Genomic DNA, 18,812 nt, shown 5'->3' with positions numbered 1-18,812 from the left:
GGGAAAAGGCAGCTGCCTCCTGTCCTTGCTTTTATTCCTATGTTTGCCACTGCTTCTAAAGCAGAACACTGAAACTTAGAAAGTATGAGGCTTAAGTATATTCAATTAACACAGAAATATTTCTAACTGCCAGGGTGGGTTGTTACCACCAATAAAGTACAGGGCTAAAACGGGATTCTGACAAGGACTGGAGTAGCATCCCATTTTGTTTTCTGCACAGAACACCCATGGTGCTTGCATCCACAGAGCTATGACAGATAAGGGAAGAGCACAGGCAGCAGATTATTTTTGACACACTCCTGCAGCACGGCTCATCTCTCCAGCTCAGCTGGAAGAGCTGCATGCAGGCTAACTCCGTGGAATGCTCTTTAACTAAAGTCAGCTACTGCAAAAAGTACATGCAACAAACTGTGAGCTATCAGATGGAATGGATAAGCCAGCAGTTAACTAAAAATCATTCCTTACAGGAATTTATCAGGGTTTATGGATGTATAAATATACAAAGCTGATAAAGAGAAAGATAAGTGTTTTATTAGGTTTTAAGTAATATTTCCAGTATTCTCTTTCTGCTTTTTTGCAAGTACATTCTCAGTTTGATGCAATAGGACTGACATATTTAAGGTATCACATAGCTTTTGATTAGCACAGTAATGTTTCTGGGTATAGAAATGATGCCTGGAAACTTTTATTTTTTTTCCTACTCTGACTTTAATTCCTGGAAAGTTATTTGCTATATCAGCATTATGAACACAGTGGTGCCATAGCAATATTCTTAGGACTCCTAAGACATAGCACTAATGTCAACTGCACATCAAAGGATATGACTAAAGCAGGTATTCAGCCATGAAACTATTCTTTGGTTAATTTATAACCAGCTCAATCAGGATTTCCAGGGAACCACCTTCTCCTGATGTGATGACACACCATGAGGTAAATCTCTCAGAAGTGAGCACCAAGGCTCACTGTTGAAATTCTGTGCTCATTTCTTCCATGAATTTCCTAGCTCTGGTTACAGCTTTCTAGGAACGGCTAAAGAGCACTGTAAGCATCCACTGTTTTTCTCCTCCTGAAAGCACTCAGGCTGTAATCAAGTCACTGCATAGTTTTCTTTTTGACAGTATAAATCACTTAAGATTGTGCCTCTCTGGGGTTCTCATTACACACACACCAATTTGTTTTCTTCTATAGAACCAAAGACCCCAGGTACAGACTTTGATACTTGTTCCAGAGCTTGTTTCAAAGTGCTGCAAAAAGTGCTGCAAAATCCTCCCCAATTCTTAATGCTTTAGCCTTTTGTGCCCACAAAGCCATTTCCATGAACTCCTTTTTCACAGCCTAGTGTGGTGTTTCATGTGGAGAAACCTGGAAGATGAGACCCCCCCACAAGAGTCTTCTTGGAATTCTATTTCTCCAGGACACTTTTTGTGTCCTGTTTGCATTGCCATAAGCTTTTTAGAGCCAGTAGAGAACCCCAGTGGTTGGGGGAAGTTCCAGTCAGTGAGTGCCCCTCACTGAGAACCATCAGTTTTATGCAATGCTGAGCTTATTACCTCAGGCTGACTAATGAAAAATTAACTACGCTCACTGCTCACCACTTGGATGAGGAATATCCACTAACTTTGGGATTGAAAATGAGATGTGTGGCTGTGCTTTGCAGGCTCCCCAAAGTCACTGCCACACTGCCCTCTGCAGTGCTGCTCCTCTCTGATTCCAATTTGGCTCTTGGAGGATGATTTTTACACACAGGATACCAATGAGCCCCAGGGAACTTAATAAAAGGGGAGGAGGAATGCTGAAACTGAGTCTGAAAGCTCTCTGTCCAAATCCTTCATGTGTACCATATCCTTTCACAGCTTTCTGGAAATGATAGTGCAGCCATAACTGAGTTTGTAGTTTAGTTCACACAGAAACTCACTTGAATTTACGCGAGAGAAGCTCCAGGACTGGGGCCTAAAGTGAGATGCTAAAGAATCCTTTGGTTAAAAATTGCTATGAGGCAATTACTCTGAAAATGAGAGTGTGCTATCAAGATTGAGCCCTGTACCCAGCTACAGTTATATTTTTAGCACCATTTGTTCTTTTGCAAAGGACATATTTATTATTCTCTCCCTATTGTATAAACTGTAATTTTAAAATTTTAAACCTCTCATCTATTAATGCCCATCAGATCTGTAAAACAGGAAAATCAAAATTGTCTTTATATATGCTTAACCTTGATGATATTGTGTTTCATTCATTTTTTTAATGTCCACTATACCCGATGCTGCACCAGAAAAGCCATTTAATGCCTTAGAAATAGTTCACTGAGGAAAATAAACCATTCACATCTCAATTAAACCAATTTCTAAGAGCATAATTTCGCTGCCTTTAATTCAGTTAACTTCTGCATGAAAGGGGCTGAAATTAGGATGCCTTTTACAATGTTTCATATTTCTGATACACTGAGGGATATTCAATTTCTGCTTCAAATTTATTTGAAAAGCTGTATACTACACAATCTCCCCCTTGTGAAGCTCATGAAAGTTCTAGGTTTTATAAATCGTAGAAGATTTTCTTTTTTGACAGGTAGGATAGACTAAGAAAAAGAAAACAACAAAACACCAACTATACTTTGGCTTAGCTATACACTGCTAGGGTCAAGGTAGCTCTTTGAAACTCCTGGAACACACTGAACTTAATTTTATATGCATGATATTATACAGCAGAATTTGTATTGTTGCAACTAAGGTGCAACATTAACAACAACATTAAGGTGCAACATTAATCTCAAATCCAAAGTATTAAATAAAAGAAATATTTTGACAGTGTAGATGCTGCAGTTGGAAGATGATTTTTGTTTGTTTTTTAAATAACAAGGCTTAAGACTGAAGGAATCTAATCACACCACAAGATGAAGAGATGGGTGTGCAGCTTCTCTCCCATGTTCACAAGGCACAAAGGGGAGAAAGAGAGTCTAAAGAATGTGCATGCTCACGTGTTCCAGACAGCAATGATTTGCATCCTTCTGGATACCTGCTTAATGCACTTCTCTCTCAGGAAAATATATCTGGGACAGAGCAAGTTGTTGTTTTCCCTGCTGCAGTATGAATTATAGTGACTATTCCTGAATTAGTTAGTTTAATGGAAGTTCTTATCCTGCAGACATAAAGTACTATACTGCTGTCACACCTCATGCCACCAGTAAAATATATTGGGGACACATGCACGAATGTGCCCCAAATAAAAAAATACCTCATCTTCTGAGAGCACCTAAAACACAATAGCACTGCAGAGAAATTAATTTTGTTCTCCATATGATAGATTGTCTGGTTGGAAGGCTCAACACCACATTGATTTTCTCTGTCCTGAGAAAGGCTCCCACTGCAGACTGACTCCAGGCTTGCCCCAGAGGATAATGGAAATAGAGAGCACTGCAGGAGAGGCACTCAGCATTGTACTCTGCTCCTGCATGCTCAACCAGCCCCTGGAGCCTCAGAGCTGGCACATGAGTGTGCCCGTCCAGGGAGGCATCTCAGGACAGGGGCACTGTCACAAACACACCAACTTCAGTGCTACACAGAAATCATTCCAGTGGGGTGAGAGAATCATTGGTTTGGCCCAGAGAGTGACACGTTATGTAAAGTCCTGTGTAATGAGATATTACAAACCCACTGGGGGCTGGAAGGACAGAGAAACAAAGGAATCTGTTCAAGTCTCTGCAGTGACAACACAGTCCTGCCCCTGGGAAAGAAAAAGAAGAATGACGAATTCCTTTTAAATCACTGATGCCATCAGAGATACCAGCATTGTATTGTTAAGGAAACTATGCAGCTAAAATTCCTTGGGGAAGAGTTTGAGTAAATTGTTCTCCTCTTGACTGACAAGATGCTAATCGTCCATTTCTAGCTTACCCTACTGGATTGGGCAAGTATGATGCTGCAGGTTACACAGAAAACCTATGTCAAGACAAATACAAGTTTGTAAAAGAACCTCCAAGTATTGGCAATATTTCATCTTTTGTGACCTGACTTTTGGGAATTGTTAATAGATAAGGGTTTCCTGAAAGGGTGAAAGGGACCAGCTGAGACAGATTTGCAATGTCTCATTCTTAGGTCTGGTTTCATTCCCATTTTATTCCTCTAGCTTGAATCCCTGGAGCTTGTTGTCCTCAGAAATTCCATTTCAATATCACCCTGTGCCTAATTATGGAAAGCAGGCATTGGCCCATCCTCTGCCAAAAGAGACAAAAAGAGCACATTTCTGTTTCTTTCAGTATTTTAAAAACGCTTTTCTGAATCACTGCTCATTTGACATTTTCCTTCCATTGTGCCACCTTGCTGTATCTAACTGAAAGGTGTTATACCTTCTGTGATCAAGTAATGACAACTGTGCCACACATTTTATCAAGATCTGAATTTAATTACAGGATCTAACAAGCCTAAGAAGGGATGAGCCTTTGTATTTCACCAGGATATCCAAGATGAAAAATAAAGGGGGGGAAAAAAATCTGTCTGCAGACTCAGAGAAGCATTATTATACTGCATTATCTGACAGAAAGACCTGATAAGCTGTCAAATTAAAAAGCTGATTTGGGAAATTTTACTGAAGCCACTTTTTGAAAAGAGACTTACTGTAGTGCTTTGTTTGGGTATCACCTAGGTTCTTTATTTAAAGACAGCAGCAGGATAGAACAATTTCATAATCTCTCAAAGGGCAGAAGTGCTTTTTTTAAAGCAAAAAAAAAAAAAAAAATCCTTGACTTTGAGCAAGCTGCAGCAGAGGCTCACCCAAAGAGAATGGGAAAACAAATTTCCATTTTTTTTTAACATCAGTCTTTCACATGGACAATAAAATGATACAGAATGTGAGACCTGTGTGTGTGCTGACAAATACATTTAATCACAACCAAAGAGCAGCCAGAGCTGTATGAAATGAGAAAAACATGCAAGAAAACAGTTGTGCAATTACAAAGGAAAGGTAGCATACTGGCCTAGTTACATCCATCACTTGACTGCTGGTTTGTGTCTCAGTAACTTAGATGAATTTTTCATGTATTTTGATTCCTGCTTCCAGAATAGTTTCTTCTGTCTTTATTCTGGAGAACTTAGTGAATTGAGTTTTAAATAACTCCTTGTCTTATTTTTATTTCTCTATACCATTATTTTACACTCTGGTATAATGCTTCATTTTATTAATACTATAACTGGACATCATAACATGAATATAGGTAGATTTCATCTTCCTGTAATAGTAAATCCTCATTGAGGATTTTGTCCAGACAAAATCAACAAAAATAACACAATTTAATCTTTGCTTTGGCTGAGTATTGGAGACATCATAGAAAAGTTAATTGTAGGAAACATTTTTTGATTGAGTGATCAGGAGTTGACTTAAATTAATATGAGGACAACTAAAAATAAGCCTGTAAATCAGATTCTTGATTTAAAAAGAACAAAATTTGATAACCTGAAGGAAGTCAGATTATGCAATCAGTCTAAGGGGCTGGATTCACCCAGGAATGACACTTGGAAGTTCTATAAAGTATTTAAATGATTATATATATATATATATATATATTTTTTTTTTTTTTTTTTTTTTTTTTTTTTTTTTTTTTTTGCACCTACAAGGTTAAAATATACGAGGGGAGATCTGCTAGACTGAACAACTGCACTATCACAGGCTATGACACAGGCAGTTAAAACCCCAGACTTCTTGGGGTAAAGAGAGCAGTGCCTTTCAGAATTAGGAAAATAAAAGAAATACTCAAGAAATGTTGCCAGAATTTACCCAAAGAACCTCCCAAAGACAGTAAACTAAATTCAAAAGCCAGAGATTCTATAGTGCTATAAACAAAGATCATAGAGTCAAGGAGAATTACTTTATAGGGAGGCTGATGGTGATCCAAGGGAGCAGACTGAATTGACTAACAGGAATGTGTTTAATATAGATCTCCATAGCTCTGAAAATAGCAATGTACATATTCTGACTGAACTTGTGTGGCCAGAAAGTGAGAAAGATTATCTCTATCCCAGAACTTAAAAAGAAGCAGCCAGGAGTTTTTAAACCAGGTATTCAATGAGATGTGTTATTTCTTGTAGCAGGGAACAGACAATGTAATAGATTTACATAAGTAGAATTTAAAAACTACCAAGTTGAAGTATTTAGTCTGACTTTAGCCATGCATGCTGCTTTAGAACAAATTTTAAAAGAAATAATTAAAGACATGAAAGCAATTGGAAAATGAGATAAAACACAAAACTACCAAATCATGTTAGGCCAGTTTAACAGCTGTATTGGACAATCTAACTCATTTTCTAGATGAAGGAAATGAAGTATATCTAATTTTCTGGATTTCAGTAAAGCATTTGATATGATGTCATGTAGCAAATCATGGATTAACTCTGGAAAAAAATAGAGGAGTGTGAAAAGTGTATGGTAAAAAGCTGAATAAAAAAAACCCCAAAACATGAAGAATAGCATTGAACAAGGGTTTGTTCTCTCCTTCTTCCTCTGTCTCACATAGAGACTGATATTGTGCTTCTGTAGCTATTGACAGGTTCTGCATTCAAGGGCTGCTTGCCTTGCATCACACTTGATGCACACCCATCTTCCCGGGATGCATCTCCTTCCAGGAACCAGCCCTGGAGCTGTCTCCTCCCTGAAACTCCCCCTTCATTCAGCATCCTCTTTAGCTTCTCAGTGAATCACTCACACAGATGATAAGCAGCCCTTGTTGTCACATTCAGACCTGCCAATGTGCCAGCTGTACCATATTCTGGCCCTTATGTTCCCCACTAAATTAACTGTATTTGAAAAATAAAAGCCCTCAAGACATAGTAGGTGGGTCAGAGGCACCAAAGCTCTCCACATATTTTGGGGAACTGATGCCATCTAGTTGAATGAGTGGAAGGCCTGCGTGTGTTTTAGTCACAGAAATGTGATAAACTCAATGCTGAGTTCCACATGGAGTTACAAGAGGAATATCACTGTGAATTCCCAAATCGCATTAGACTGTGTCATAGGAGATACCACAGAAGCCACTGCAGATACAACTGCAAGGAAAAGCAATGGTTTTCCCCCAGAAAAACTACCTTGGTGGAACTCCTAAGGAAGTACCCTGAGTTTGGCAATAAATCATCTTTTGTATTTTCTTCACTGATCTCAGAATAAAGTGCCATCCACACAATGAATCTGTAGATGACGTGAAAGCAGACATGGTGGTAATGCTGAAGAGGCTGCAGAGGAAGGAACAGAGCCCCTCTGAATTAACAAAAGTGACACCAAGGCTTACACTACAAAGTGCAGGTCACACACATAAGATACAGGACCAATCACACCCCTTCTTGCCCTAAGTTGAGACACTTTGATAGAGAATTCATGAGGAAAAACATTCAGCAGGTAGTGAGCGACACAATAACATTGGGCTTCCCAGTTCTGAGGTATGAAAAAGAAAATTAAGTTCTTAAAATGCCAAATTAATATCTGCATTACTGTCTTCATATATCCTTTAGGTCCTAGTGTTCTCATACAGTCCATTTTCAAACACATGTGCAGTTGAAAACCAAATTCAAAACAAAAAAAGTCATTGAAGAAAGGTTATTATGATGAGTAGAGAAATGAGAAAACTATTCTGAAAAAGACATGTAAGAATAAAGTGGGATGAACTGGAAAGTGCTTGGAATGAAAGCAAAAGGATTTCTTAAGAGTAGGACATTTCTTCTAAGCTACTCTCTAAGAGAAGCAATTTATGCAAAGAAGCAGACTTGACCCAGTACATTTTAATTTCTAATTTCTTAAGGTCTTCTATCACTAACCTTACTTTTAAATACAAATGCAGGAAAAAAAAAAGGAAATTGGAATGGGAAAAAAAACCATCCAAGCCACTAATCCTTTACAGGGAAAGTGGCCCATTGATTCAAATACAGTTCCATTAGTATTTTCTTTAGCATTCTAAACATTCTCAGAACTTATTTTTTGACTGGTAATGAAATAATCCATGAGCTGTGTGCAGCATTAAAACTTTGTCTTGAGCCAGTGCAACCAATTAAAAATATTTTCTACGAGAATTCAGATTATCTCACCCACGTGCATTATCTTCCATAGATCAACTTTACTGCTATGATGCATATTGAACAGTGTCAGTTGTTGTTATAACTCTGAGATAAGAATAGAAAATGCTTTGTTTGATTGAAATGTTTAAGCCGATGAAGATTTTGCAAAACTCTCATTCTAGAAAAAATGCAAATAAATTGCACAAAACCAATAATTTCTGAATTTCAAAAATGTAAAAATTTGTCATTATTAAATGCTTTTATTTCAAAATACCTTTTTAGATTTTTCTACCTTTCATTTTTCCATTTTGTTTTTTCATTGCTTGTTAAAGGAAGCACAATTTTTTTAATTCTTCATTCACTAATTTTTTTTTTTCTGTAGTAATCTTGAATTTGTCTCACAGCCTATATGGTTTCTAACTTCTATATTAAAAAAATCAATATTATTCAATATATAACGATGTTTAAATGATCATACTTCCATTGAAAATCAATTTATTTACTCCTTTGATTTTCATTAGGTGGGAATCTGTGACCCTGTTCTCCCTAAGAGAGAGTCTGATCCATCAAAGAACTCAACCTTTACCACCAGGTCTGGGTAAATTCTTCCTGAATATTTTCACATGGAATTTCATCAAAGACTTTTTGCAAATCAAAAACCCTAAGTATGTTAACTCATTCATATTTATACCCCATTATCTCCTAGGAAACCAGAGGAGGTTTAACTATAACAGGTACCAGCAGACCTTCCCAGGTGGAAACCTCAGCACAGACAGAACCCCAGGGAGATGTGACTCCGTGGACACATGAAAGGCCATTACTAACACTGATGAGTTTTGTTTTCCAAAACAAAAGGGAGGTGACGCTTTAGTTGGTCACAAAAAAACTACTGATTTAGCTGGTATGTTTCCCATTCTCTTCTTACTAATTCCATAGACTAAATGTTTTAGACCCACATCTTCCACTTCTAAAGCCTGATTTTACACATGTGGCATAAATTTATACATAAAGTGTTTACTCGCATGCTCATCTTCTACATATTCCCAGATGGGAAGCTCCTGAGAAATCTTCACAATTTTTCCAAACACTGTTATCTCCAGGGGAAGTAAAGTCTTATGAGGTGTCCTTATTTCAATGGCACCACAGCATGAAAATGACATCCAAACCAGGAGACATGGGGCAGTTTGTGTTTCACAGAAGCTAAATTGCTAACTCGTCTTAATTGCTTAAGTCTTTTCCACTGGGCTTCCCTCCTGGGCATAAGAGCAGTTTTTATTTTGTCTTTGGGAACAAGCAATGAGAGATTCCTCCAGGTTTGTAAGCTTTGCAGCTTATCAGGTGATGGTGTTTTCTCATATCCTCTATGTCTTAACCATCAGGATTGAGGGATGACAGATCTGACTGTAGGAGTCAAAATTGTGGCCAGAGCAAAGGAACACACACAAGAGAAAATCAAGATGGATTCTTATACCAAAGGAGGAACCCAGTGAGAAAAAAGGTGCAGAATATATGTTGCTGGACAAGTAAATAGCAGTCAGTTCTGTTATTTTCCTGTGAAACACTCTGAAAGTCCTGTGTCCAAACAGCAGTGGCCAGAGAGGTTTGAAAATTTGCTCTATGGCACAAGGCAAGGCAAACATTGAGTGAACTTGTTAGATTCCTACATCACTTTGACCATTATGGATGTGGTGATAACAGGCTGACTGTCCCTTTCATTAGAATATTCAAAGGCACATTTGTGAAGGTGCTTGAGGTGTCACCACTTATACCTGTAAAACATCTTTGGTCCTGAAAAACACCTTTGGTCCTCTTCAGAAGAGGTTGTAGGGGCTTGAATTTGGAAGCTATTTCCAAGCCAATAGTAAGCAAGTTAGGCAAGTACATGGATTGCTTGGGAAATGCTAATCCATTCCTGGAGAAACAAATGTACTGACACAAATGTCTCCTGTTAATTTCATAGTCAATCTGAACACAGAAAAACCAAGACAAATGGATGCTATTTACCCTAAATAGGATACATGGTAATAGCTGACTCCTAGCATTTATCTTAAAGTCCCATGTTCCCCATGAAAAGATGACAGACACTTTTTCTATTTTCTAGAACACAGGGACCAAGAGAAACATTTAAATGACATGTCCCTTTCCCCTAGCCCTTAGATGTTCTGCAGGAACAACCTTGATCCCACAGATCCTGAGACAGTCCCTAAAGACAACATGTGTGATCTCAGCTCTTTAATTAAACCAAACGACCCAAAAAAAATCCAATTAAAAAAAAAAACAAAACAAAAACAAACCCACACCAAAATAAAAACCAAACCAAAACCCAGTACAGAATTATTCTGTATTATATGAAAGCCCTTCAAGCTGGTGATTGCCATATTGCAGAGGCACTGGCATAATGTCAGTTTGTTCCTCTGCCAGCGTCCATGGTCTCTCACACAGGTTCTTCGGTGTCTGTGCTCCATCATGATTTATACCTCCTAATCACAGAGATGCATCCGTTCCAGCAGTCTGGCAATGCTTTGGACAAGCTCTTTTCTGCAAGCAGTGTGAGTGACATGCTCATGCTGTCAGATCTTGGTCTGTCAGACACATCCCTGACACGTCCTGACCCATGGGGTACGTGAGGACAGCTGCAACAAAGTTCTGCTTTTCTAAGGCTAAGCAGAGATCCAGGAAGACTGGGAGGGCATCGTTTCAGATATTTGCCTACATCAGACAGTATCTTCCTGCAGGGTACCAGGAATACTGAGCATTCTCAGCAGACTGAGCAGCTTTGAAACCATAGACCCATTGCCCAATATCTAATAGGTCATTTTCTAGATAGAAAATTCTGCCTCAGTGTGATTTATGATAGAAGTCGTGAAGAGAAAATCCTCACAGGTAAAATGATTAGCTGTGCTGTGTTTTAAAAGAATCATGATTGTGCAAACTGTCTTTAACCACAGAAAGCACAGAGTCAGTGTCAGAAAAGTGATTCTGAAATTCTTTCACAATAAGTGGTGATTATTGTGGCTTTAAAATGTCCTCTACCTTGCTACCTTGTCTTGACATACTTTCTCTAACTAGTAAAATATACACACTTCACTACCAAGGAACAAAATCAGATAATTAAGAAAACTGTTTCTCATGATAAATAGGTACAGTTATGAGCACTACTATGAGGGTTTTTTTCCCCTCTTCCCTTTTTGATTTTATTTGAAACATAATTTCTTTCAGGTAAGGATGAATATGTTGTTTCAAATTAAATAAAATGCTTTGTTCTCAGATTATCTAAGTCCCATGTAAACACTGGGCAATCTTGACATGAAAAGTCAGAAAATTTTATTCAGAAAATACTGAAATTGATCTTTTCAGATTACTAAAACAAATTTTTTCTTTCTTTTTTTTTTAATTTGACCAAAATCTTAGTTCATTTTGACACAAATTAACAAGTTCTTTGTTTTATGCAACCTTAGGGAATTGAAAGTGTAGAATTACTACCTAATTGAAGTTACAAGAGCAACCTCTTCACAGAAGCAGCTGGAGTTGCTATTGTGGAGCAGTCCCATCAACACAACAGCAGCCAGACCATTGGGAAGGGAAATTAAAACTAGACAGTGAAGCAGACAAGATAAGCCACAAGGAGTAGAAAGGATCTGCATGGAAATGGGGATAGTCTATTTATTAGGAGCTCTGACTGAATAGTCAGCAGTTTTCTCATTGCTGTTTAATATGATCATAAATTAGGCTGCATCCAGAGAAGTTAATGTGAATTTACTGTCTGAAAAAGAGGTCAAGATGAAACACTAAAGTTCTTTGAGAAGGTGCAGAGGGATGGTGATAATTCAGCAAAGAGACATAGCACTGAATTTAGGTAAGACAAATGGAAGAAATAAATCAAGTGAAAATATGGGCATCATAATCAACTATCAAAAAACTACAGCGTGCCACTCACAATCACAGGGCTATGCACCAGCCACAAACACAAGAAATGGGGAAAACAGAATCAACATTTAATAAAGGGCAGAAATCAAAGTATACATCCTCACAGCTCTGGCATTTTATTTTATTCAGAAAAGTGACGGGAAAGAAACTTCAGAGTAAAAAAATTACTTTGATGGTAGTCTGGAAGAACATACATATGTAAATCCAAACCTCTGTTTCTGAAAATCATCCAGCTATTTCAGGATACTGAAATCTTCACATTTGTCTAGGACAAAAACACATCTTCCCCAACTACATTTCAAAAAACAACCATCCACCTTAACTAGGATAATCATCCTCCACCACTGACCCCTGCCTCTTCTCCTTTTACAGCTCTCTCATTTCACACCCACTCAGATATAAATTGAAGGTGCATTGGCCCAGAGCAAACTCAAATCTAGTGGGATCAAGAATGATGTCACAGGAGAGACAGACTACATTCTGTTCATCTTCCAGAGTCACTCTTCTGCATTTTATGCAGCTCTTGGGTAAAACACACAAGGCCACCATGGAAGCTCTGTGAAGTATTGCCATGTGATATTTTTTTTTTGCAAGGTACCAGCTGGTTTTGGGACTTGGGTATCCTTATCCACAGCAGCTACATGGGGCCAGATTAAGGATACACAGGCAATGAAACTGGAAATTCCCGAGTCTCTGACCAGAAAATTCTCTCAGAAAATCTTCACCCAGCATTTTAAGGCACCAAACACAAACAAGAAATGTATTGTAATCAGGCATGCCAACCTGAAGAGTAATTCTGAGAAAAATCTTTTCTCAACAAGAAAGACCTGATCAGTTGGTATGCTTTAGACAACAAACTGATTATTTAATTTTACCTTTGAAAAAAAATATTCCAGCATATGTAAGTGTAGCAACTTTACTAATTAGGCTGCCTAATCTTGGTTTTTGCTATTAATTAAAAAAAAACCCAAACAACAAGACTGGCATATCTGATGGAGCAGCATAGTAAGAGAAGAGAAAGGTGTGGCTTGATGGCTGCCTCCTGGGAAGGGAGAAGACATGGAAGGTGAAAAGGAGAGGACAGCAGGCAAAAGCAATGCTGTGGCATACAGGAGTCATAAAATATTACTGCGGGAAAGTCAAGGAAAATTACAGGCCAACAGCAGTCTTAGAAGATCCAACAATAAAACGAGCCAAGGGATTCTGTACCACAGCTAATGAAGCAACTGAGAATGCCTTGAAATGCAGCCTGCACATAGAGTGCTGATGGAAACTCAATAAAATCTAATATTTTGTTTTCTTTTTTCAAAGAAAATGCCTTTCTTCCACTCCACCAATCCCATCCTAAGGAAGTCATTCTATTTTCTAAATTGATCTTTGTTCAGGATAAACAAGCTCTATGTGCCACTAGCTTCAGAACTCAAGGCTTCTTTTTGTGTTTGAGCCTGTCCAGGATCTCCCTGTTCCTTCACACAGGCCTCCTGCATGTTTGCCTGACTTCCTCTTTGTTGGAATGCATCACTCCTGAGCTTGGAGGTGGTGAATTCATGCCCACCATTTGGTAAAAACCAAAATAAACAAAAAACCACCTCAAGCCTATTTTTCCCTTTGTGCTGAATAGGTCTTGAACACAAATGATAACAAGTCCTTCCCAGCTTACACCTTATTTCATCAACCCTTTACCAAACCCTTTAAAATTAGAAAGCTAGGGGGCCACAGGGGAAAAAGGAATATCTGAAAGATCACCGAATGTATTTCATTCAGTAACCCCCTTTCCCTCAAGTGTTTACCACCTTTCATAGATGTGTCTAACTTAGAAACCATTATTGGCTCTAATTCCAAGAGCTGCCATTCATTCATAGCACATTAGCAGACAGGTGGGTTTTTTGACAACTTCTGCTATACATAGTTTCTTTCCCAATGCATACTTTCATTATTTCATATATTCTGAATTATTTCCAAGAAATTATCTGAAAGGTTATATTTCACATGCGAATTTTTAAAAAATGTTTTTATTTTTTAAAATAGCTGGACTACAACTGAAATGGCAGCAATAACAAAAATCTCCATCCTAAATACTAATAATTAGCCAAGGGAATGGCTTATACATTCCTTACTTGTGAAACACACCTTCCTGCTGCACGCCACCACCAAAAATGAAGAATTTTCTACTTTTAAACCAATAAATCAGAACTGTCCTTTGTGCAAAAGCATTCTGGTTTGCACATTTGCCTTCATTTACACCTCTAGATTTGCTGCCTTTTTCTTATTATAAACACACAGAGCAACTGCTAGGAGATAACATGCAGATGCATAAGTTACCATTAATGGCTCACTTGTCCTACTCAGTAAGAAAGGGATTGCATATCTGAAAAACCTGTTGCCTTTAAAAATGAATAAAATTAGCATCATAGTAATCCTCAGTGCATAAAATTTGCACAAAATTAAATATGGGCCTGCTCAAGACAGTTCTGCCATCGTACTAGTGGTCCTCTTCAAGTAACCAGCATCATCTGCTAAATAATATCCTGTAGTTTGCATTTGGAGTTAAGGCACCTCAGTTTGGGTGGTTGGTTGTGCAATTGATAACTGCAATGTTGTTTGGTTTGTGTCTGCTGGAAGACTTCTGCTAAATTCATAAGCTTCAGATTGCTGTAATCTTGTAATCAAAAGAACACAGACAACCTTTTCCTCAGTAAATGTTTCACCCCATCACTTGGGGATAGGCTTGTGAGTCACTTTAAACTGTGTAGCTTTTGTCAAAGCCTTTTTTTTCCCCCACTAAAGCAAAATTGCAATAAAAACAAATGATAGCAAGAAACAAAACTACTACTTCATGCCTCCATAACTGCATTTTCCTCACTTCCAGTAACAACTTGAATTTGGGCTTTTAAACTCACTTAGGAAACGCCATCATCATAAACTGCGCTGCTCAGGATTCTTTCAACTACTTCTGCAGCTACCAAAACACCTCAAAAGGAGCTGACAGCGCATTGGGAGGGGAGCAAAACGAGGCCAAAAAAATCCAGGCAGACCCCCCCCCAACCCTGTTAGTGGCAGGTGTGTGTGCGAGGCCTTACCTGCTGGGTAGCGCTCGATGACGGGCCAGGTGTCCACCTGCAGGGTGGCATTGCCACCGCTCCGGGTGAAGCGCACCACGTGGTACTTCCCGTCGTTGATGATGGCGTTCATCTCCTCGATGGCGATGTCGTCCGTCCCGACATTGAACTTAACTCCGATTTTGCCCTGGTGCTGCAGAGTTGGGAGGGGAAATATAAAATAAAAAATAAAAAAAAAAAAAGAAAAGAAGAGAGGAAGAAGAAGAAAGAACTAATTAGGAGTTGTTTTAGAAGGAATTGAGGCAGTGTGTCGCGCAGGGGAAGATTTCTAACAACGCCTTCCCTCCCCAGATGTAACTTCTGAAGGTTCGCGCGTGGCAGTGACAAACCTTCCGACAGCTTAGGAAGTCTGGGACATGCTTTTGAAGGGTAATTGATATTCCAAATGAGTTGCTTCACCAAATTGAGCTCTCTCCTCTTCCAAAAGATTCGGATCAAGATGAGGACGGGGGAAGATGGAGGAAAGCTCAAGGTTTCTGTCTTTGTCCTCTCCCTCACCTCCACGAAGATTAAACAATAATTTTCCTTTTAGACTTTCAAAACAGAAAGCCTTGCAGTGTCACTTGGAAGAGATACAAGAATTTTCTGGCCATAAAAGCCAAGTTTCAGCCCTGCTTTTCCTTTTTTTCAAACCTCATTCATACTTAAAGCCTTCAAAAATTATAACAAAGAAGGACACTAATTTTTTTCACTTGGAGAGATTTTTGGCATCACATTGTAGTGATTCTGAATCATTAAGCCAAGATCACACTGGCTGATTAACAAGGACTTCCCTGTTCAGAGCCAGAGAGCAGGAAAAGGCATTTGCTGACACAGGGACCTAGTATTGTTCTCACTAAGGCCAGACACTTTTTTTTCTTTTTGCTGGGATTTGCCTACAGACTTCTGTGTTTGAGTGCTCTTAGGGCTAAGGGGACTTCCCATGCACACCAATACCTGGGAGCAAAGCAGTAGATTTTCCAAGTGGTTGTCATATCAGCACGTTTTCATTTTTATTGATTTTCAATTATTAAAATGTTCACTCTAACGGGACACCTGCATTTTAACAAAGTCTTTTAATGTCTATTAAAGTTAACTTAAAAGCTTTGATTTTTTTTATATCGCCCATAAAATCAATTCTACTCCTCAATAAAGGTATTTATTACACTGAGGAGAAAAAAAGAAAAGCGCTGCACAGTATGAGATTAGCAACTTATTCATGATAATTGGTAATTCTACGTGAAATTTCATGTTCTTGGAGCTGGTATATCCTTCTTTAGAGTTAAAAAAGTTAAAAGAGTTCTTACACAATCAGATGAAACACAATGAAATATTTTGCTTTGTATGTCTTGCTCATTCACATTAAATGTCCAAGAAGCAGTTTCACCTCTCTAGCAGAACTCTTGTGTCTGCTCTCTCTTTGCCTTACTACCCCAGCACTGCCTCCTGCAGTAAGTGCACTCTGCAGCTCCTTGTCTCTGGAAGCCCCCCAAGCAAAGAACTCAAGAGTTTGTCCACTTTATTTTATTCACTTTTCAAACATCCGACTTTGTTTTCCAGCACTGCTTGCGTGCTGCAGTTACACAGCTGAGCAGCTCTGAGCACCTCTGCAGTTCCTCAACGTTCTGGCACCACTCTCAGCTCCTCAGCTATGACCTTTTCTGAAACAACTAAAGGACCATTCCCTCATGAGATTTGCAGGATGAGACTGAAAAATATTTTTTGTTGGCTCAGTTGATTGAACAATGTTTTAAACATTCCTCCTTTTTTTCCTTGTGGATTATTTTAATATTTCTCCATTCGCTGGTCCTACTCTATAGACATTCCCATGTCTATAGAGTGTCAATATGGGATCCACCTTATTCAATTCATGCTCATTTTCTTTTGCCTCTGGTGTGAGCTGCATAGCGATTTCCCAGTTATCTTGGAAAAGTAACTGTAGCTCTTCTTAATTTCAGCTGCTTCAACTAGACTCAGAATAAATTTCACCTGTTTTTTTCCCCATGGATACAGTAACTTGTTTCACCTGTTTCATTCATAGGCTTATTCTCTTTACACAGAAATATATACAAAGAAAAGTAACATTGTCCTGTTTTAAAACAATCTCCTCTTTTACTAATTTCTGAAATGAAAACCAGCACGTAATGATAATGGTGTATGCATCATAGTACTTTCAAAAAATCAAAGGGTTCTGAGGATTAAATAAAGCTGACTAATTCTACCATGATTCATAATTATACTATTCATAACCTACACTTTGCATACCAATTTTCTTATTTGCTATATATATATGCATATACACATATTATTTTAGATATTTTTTAAAATGACAAAGGAAACAAAACAGCTTTTAAGTGAATAGAAATGGCGGGGGTAAAAAGAAGTGGCACACACTGCATATATATCAGCAGTTTTCCCAAAGTTGGAGCATGTGGGGCTGCAGCCAAGTTACCATTTACAAATGACCAGGTATTGGCAAATGAAATTAATGCTTTGCAGACTTGAAAGCAGACTTTCAGCCTTCCTTTACAGATATATACCCTCTATTGAAAAAAAACTAAGTTTTTCTGACTTCCCTAGGTTTGTACACAAATACTGTGCACAGACACCAAGCATACAGATGCAAGAGCAAATATCACCCTAAAAGCTGGTAACATCTTACAGTGATTCTTTTGTCTTTATTTGTAATGTATTTGTGTCTCTAAAAATCACAAAAAAAAAATCCATTTTTAAAGGCTACCTTTAATTTTTTACACACTTCTCCAGCACCTGTGGGCATCTCAGTAACACCTCCATAAAACAAGGAAGCAAATCTGTGTTTTAAACAGAAGACTTCCTGATTGTTATATCCATATTTAAGTTTGACCTCTGGACATCACATCAAACATTATATGAATTACAACCCCATTGTGCACAGCCCTTTAGAACCACAAAACAAAACATGATGCTGCAATAATCCCCTTCCTATGTAGATAGGTGGTTTCCTAAGCCATTGCATTATCATGCAGGAATTTGACTTGCTGCACACCTTCCCCACTGCAAGATAACATTATTTTTCATTTGTTTTTGTTGCATTATTTTTCATCTGTCTTAGCTTAAGACCATGTGCACACAGAATTATTATGGATCAGCTGGCATAGAGTAACCTGGTGAGATAACTTGATCTCTGCCCTCAGCCTTGTTATGCTTAATCTAGTGGGCCTGTAGCCTTTTATTAAGGTTTTTATATTTCCTCTTTTTTTTTTTTGAAGCAATATACAGCATAGTATACATATAGCAATAGTAGTGTAGAAAGGAAAGGTACTGATAAAACTGAAGCCTACTGAATTTTTCGCTTAGCCAGCGTCAGTTGCATAGTAAAGTGGTACAAATTTTCCTTTATCACTCATTCATTCAAAATAATCTTAGAAGTCATCCTTCCTGTCAGAAACAGCCTCAGACAAATGCTGAGTGAGAGGTTCCCTCTTCAGCACCCTGCAGATGGGCACTACAGTAATGTCTGTGCATCACTAAATACTGCAATAAGTCAGCACTGCTGTTGAGTGGTGCTATCCCTGCCAATGACCCAAAACAGCACAGGCTCACATTCCCACAAACAAACATTTTCTTGCCCACAAGCAAAGATGATATTTTCAGAGCTCCCCTGGCAAAAATCAGCTCTGCACACACAGCCCATAGAAGTCTACTGCACTGTTTATGGTTCTCAGCCTGTTTTCTTTTTCTCAGTCTCACCCAGTTGTGAGATAACATGGTAATG

General features: G+C 38.4%; 1 protein-coding gene across 12 annotated transcripts in view; it reads right to left on the bottom strand.

Annotated features, from left to right (window-relative positions):
- The window catches only part of NRXN1 (neurexin 1), a 676,210-nt gene that overhangs the window by 104,675 nt on the left and 552,723 nt on the right, over positions 1–18,812 (bottom strand). For all 12 annotated transcript variants that reach the window (XM_058802359.1, XM_058802360.1, XM_058802364.1 and 9 more), the window contains one exon: positions 15,038–15,209. In XM_058802359.1, coding sequence (XP_058658342.1) covers positions 15,038–15,209 — 172 coding nt within the window. The remainder of the gene's footprint in view (positions 1–15,037; positions 15,210–18,812) is intronic.

This window comes from Ammospiza caudacuta, chromosome 3 (genome assembly GCF_027887145.1).
Source record: "Ammospiza caudacuta isolate bAmmCau1 chromosome 3, bAmmCau1.pri, whole genome shotgun sequence".
Lineage (NCBI taxonomy): Eukaryota > Metazoa > Chordata > Aves > Passeriformes > Passerellidae > Ammospiza > Ammospiza caudacuta.
The sequence above is the reverse complement of the archived record's forward strand: the minus strand, read 5'-3'. Positions and strand labels throughout refer to the sequence as shown.